The 4,470-nt window shown below is 40.0% G+C and overlaps 1 protein-coding gene across 1 annotated transcript; it reads right to left on the bottom strand.

Moving 5' to 3' along the window:
- Positions 1-1,167: 1,167 nt before the first annotated feature.
- Positions 1,168-3,704, bottom strand: LOC110912313 (fructose-bisphosphate aldolase, cytoplasmic isozyme 1). The gene is made up of 3 exons (XM_022157003.2): positions 3,544-3,704; positions 2,510-3,192; positions 1,168-1,674 (listed from the first exon to the last, which is right to left on the bottom strand). Exons 1-3 carry the CDS (start codon positions 3,569-3,571, stop codon positions 1,312-1,314), a joined length of 1,074 nt encoding a protein of 357 aa, XP_022012695.1. The 5' UTR covers positions 3,572-3,704; the 3' UTR covers positions 1,168-1,311.
- Positions 3,705-4,470: the final 766 nt, after the last annotated feature.

Genomic DNA, 4,470 nt, shown 5'->3' with positions numbered 1-4,470 from the left:
TCAACATCCAAGTTTAGGTATTCTTAAACTTTGTTTTTATTAATGGTTATTTGTAATATATTAAATTTTTTATATATTAAATTTTGTTTTTATTAAAATAGGAAATTCTCAACATCGAACCGCCCTGTGGGAAGCGGTTAGTAGAGTATTCCATGAAGAAATGGGAAGGGAGGCTTATCATGAAAACGATAGCTTATCCTCGAAGTGGAGCGAGATAAGCACCCAACTTACAAAATATAGCGGTTTTTCAAATAAAGCAAAGCAAAACCCAAAAAGTGGTGAAACTGAAGCCAACATTTTGACAAATGCAGTGGTCACATTCAAATCAAATGTGGGGACCGACTTCCGTTTCATGCATTGTTGGGAGAGTTGTAAGTTCCATCCAAAGTGGGCGAATATCCCCATTGGTAGCGAAACTAACTCGTCTTCCAAAATGTCAAGGGTCTCGTCCCTAGCCCAATCTGATGCACGAGATCAAGAGTTTGAGGACCTTTTGGATGATTCGCCAAGCCCAAACCGGCCTGAGTATGGAAGAAATGCCGCAAGAAGGGTTGTTCAAAAATCAAGATCTGGTACGGCATCGCCTTCAGCTGGGAGTTCGGGCTCGCGTAGGGGAATATACAGCGAGCAGTTGGATGACATTTCATGCAAGTTGGATACATTCAACGTATTCCAACAACAAAGGGCCGAATACGAAGGAGCAAAGAAGCTAGAGATGCCCAGAAACAAAAATGGGATGATTTGAAATTTCTATCCCAGCCCATTGATCACCTAGAGGGTGAAGAGTTACAACTAATCTTGACGATGAGAGAAGAGATAAAAAACAAATATAAAAGTTAGGAATTTTTTTTTGTAATTTTCTTTATTTAAAAATATTAAAAAAAGTTAAATTTGTTGTTTTAAATAATATTCAAATAGCCCAGCGGGTCAGCCCAGCGAAGCCCACCAAACCCACGCCCCAAACCCCCGCCCCATCATACCGTGTTGAATGTGGGTTTAGCCCATGTCTGCCCCCCAAGCCACGTGTCAACTAATGCCCCAACCCAAACCCAACCCCACCCCACCATACTCCACGATCAAAATTAAAGGTATATTACTATGATCGGTAATTAATACTACTAAAACATGTTACCACCAATGATCATTTTTGTAACACAAAACACAAACTATGAATAAAGATCATTATATAAATACATAAAGGGAGAGGAGTGAAGTTACAAAGTATGAATCGTAATGTAAGGATATGAACATATAATGCACTTAACACGATAGCATGCCACATTTATTTTCACTACTTCTTGGGTAGCTTAGTTAGTATTTGTATCCTTTCACATACAAGCTCTCGGAGGCTAAACCACCGGCACCATCTCCACCGTATTTTCCGAGAGTCGCCTCGGAGTTAGCTTTGCACCTCGCCAAGAAGTTGGCTTGCGCCGCTGCCACGTTCTCCTTCTTACCGCCCCATATCTTCAGGGTGCTTGCTTGCAATGCGCGTCCAAACGAGAATGATAGTGTCCACGGTTTCAACACATCCAGCTTGTTCATCGCGTTCAGGTTCACTGTCGCCTCTTCCTCGCTTTGCCCACCCGACAAAAACACGACTCCTGGTACCGCTGCTGGCACTGTCCTACGTAGTGTTGTCACAGTATATTCAGCAATCTCTTCTGGTGTCACCTGTTTTTAACGTGTCAAGTTATATGGTATTAGACGAGACACCTATAGATACATGGGTATGCAGTTAAGTTAACAGATCAAGTTTTTAACGTGTCAAGCTATAAGGACAAAATTAATGTAACAAATCAAAAATTAGCTAAAGCATTTCATGTGTTTGATTTAAAAAATTAGATCATAATTTTAACAATAGAGATTTTAAATTATATTTAGTCCACTAATTATTTGGAAGGTTAATTAAAGGATCGCTTTTAACGGTTACCGGTTAATAGTGTGGTTTTTAGTGATATTTTAGTGGTCTGTCAGTAATCAAAATTTGCCGTTAAAAAAAATTGTGTATATATAGTATATTCATGATCAGTCCTTATATTTTTCCATATGTTTTTGAATTATTTTTGGTCTAAAACCGCTAAACCAACAAAACCAAACCACTAATCCTGAAAACCATGAGAACCAGCTAGCCAGTGCGGCCCATCCGGTTCGGACCAAAACCATATTTAGTGGTCGAATCAAAATTATTGTCAAAACGAACAGAACCAAACCGTGAACACCCTAGTTAAGCCCATCCAGTTTTGGCTTAATAAAAATTTATCCTTTTAATCCAAACTCGTTTTGCTATATTACTAAAGGGTTAAGACTCAAGCAGGGCGGACCTAGGTAAAGCCTAGGGTGGATTGGCCCACCCCTTGAAAAAAAATTAGTGTATTTTTTAGAAAAAACCCCAACCGCACCCCCTAAAAATATGCTTGAACCACTCATCCACACCCCTAACAAATAATTCCTGGGTCCGCCACTGGACTCAAGGCTCAACTATAAGGTGAATAGGTGATCAAGTTACCTTAGGGCTATCAGATCCGGGTGTCACCATATTCGGTTTCAAGAGGGTTCCTTCAAGAAGCACATGTTGCTCGTTGAGCGCTTTGTAAACCGCAGCCAACACCATCTCGGATGCATAAGCACATTTCTTGATATCATGGCTCCCATCGGTCAATATCTCTGGCTCAACTATGGGCACAAGCCCATTCTCTTGACAAATGATTGCGTAGCGAGCCAACCCCTGAGCGTTCTGTTGGATAGAAAGCTCAGAGGGTTCAGTCGCTCCAATCTTAAGCACAGCTCGCCACTTGGCGAACCGTGCACCAGCCTTGTAAAAGGCTGCACAACGGGCACCAAGCCCGTCAAACCCTTGAGTGGTGGTCTCACCGTTGGTGCCAGCAAGGTCAACCACACCCTTATCAACCTTAATACCCGGAAGGACATTGGCCTCTAGGAGGACATCAACAAAAGGTTTCCCATCAGCAGTTTTTTGATATAGGGTTTCTTCAAAAAGAATGACACCCGAGAGGTAAGGTAGCGCGTTTGGTGCGGTGAACAGCAGTTCACGAAGAGCTTGGCGGTTCGACTCGATGTTCTCAACGTTGATGCTCGAGAGACGCTTTCCAATGGTTCCGGTGCTCTCGTCAGCCGCTAATATACCCTTGCCTGGTGTGGCGATGTACTTGGCATTCTTAATCAACTCATCTGCATGACACCAAGGATATAAACAATTTGTTACATTGTTGATGATCGTTGTGCGTGTACAAACATTTAACCAAACAAACATATTCATAGACCAGAAAATCACACTCATAGCAGAGTTATTGGTATGGTCTCAAGAGTGAGGAGGATGGGATGAGCAGTGGCGAAGCTTGAGATTTCCGACGGGGGTCGAAAACTTATATACCCAAAAATTTCTATACGAAAACCACATATATTACACTACTAATAATAATAATAGTAGTAAACTGCTGATAACACAAAGTAGTGATAAACTATACTAGTAATAGATATTTAAACAAAAGTTAAACGAACAAACATGAATCATATCATTACCGGCATACTTTCCGACGAAGGCCGACATGGCTTGTAAGTTGTAAGGGAGATGGTGAGTTTAAGACGAGAAAACGAGAAAGAAGAATGGGTGATCTTTATAGATTTTTAATTTCTTGAAATATAAAATTAAAATGGAAATATCATGCCAAGTGAGATTGAACAAGTGGTTGACACGTGTAGGGGACTTCAGCCTAAAGAAAGTTATCAGAGTGGGATAAGGGGGGAAAATGGGTGATGATTGAGTATGCCAAACTGGCAGTTTTGTTCTTTGCATTTGGACTCTTTGTTTATCTATCTTGTTTTTGTGAACGTCGTTCATAAGCTCCTCATCCACTTTCCAAGATCTTTGTAAAGGAAATATGTGTACGTACTATATCTTGCATGGAAATACATAACACTACAATCACATTTTCAAAAACATCAAATAATACTGGTGATTAACTTTAAGGTTGAAGGTTATATATTCACAATCACATTTTCAAAAACATCAAATAATATTGGTGATTAACTTGAAGGTTGAAGGTTATATATTCAATAACATCATATTAAAGTAGCATACCCATGAACTATATATCTCGAAGTATATAATCTAAAGGTGTGTATATAATCCATTTAACTTTGAGAAAAGTGCTCGGATAGTCCCTGTGGTTTGCTCATTTTCCTCCTTTAGTTCCTAACATTCTAAAATTACATCTATAGTCTCCAACTTTTCAATTTCGTTCCGGATAGTCCCTGGCGCGGATGGGGGTTAGTTTTTGCTGTTAGGTGCGTGTGAAATGACAAAAATACCCTTCCTGTCAAATTAATAACTAAAAAGTTAAAAGAAATTTAATTGATATTTTACAATTTATGTGAAACCCACCACCCAACCCATCCACTTCATCTTCCACACTCCACACCACCACCACCACCATCTCCACCTTCAAC

Source organism: Helianthus annuus, chromosome 11 (genome assembly GCF_002127325.2).
Source record: "Helianthus annuus cultivar XRQ/B chromosome 11, HanXRQr2.0-SUNRISE, whole genome shotgun sequence".
Classification (NCBI taxonomy): Eukaryota; Viridiplantae; Streptophyta; class Magnoliopsida; order Asterales; family Asteraceae; genus Helianthus; species Helianthus annuus.
The sequence above is the reverse complement of the archived record's forward strand: the minus strand, read 5'-3'. Positions and strand labels throughout refer to the sequence as shown.

Coding starts and splice junctions, on each gene's coding strand:
- LOC110912313 (XM_022157003.2), bottom strand. CDS start 3,571: ATGTCGGCCTTCGTCGGAAAGTATGCCG. Junction 3,193..3,543: donor CTTCGTCGGAAAGTATGCCG/GTAATGATATGA, acceptor GGTGTCATGCAG/ATGAGTTGATTAAGAATGCC. Junction 1,675..2,509: donor CCGGATCTGATAGCCCTAAG/GTAACTTGATCA, acceptor CGTTAAAAACAG/GTGACACCAGAAGAGATTGC.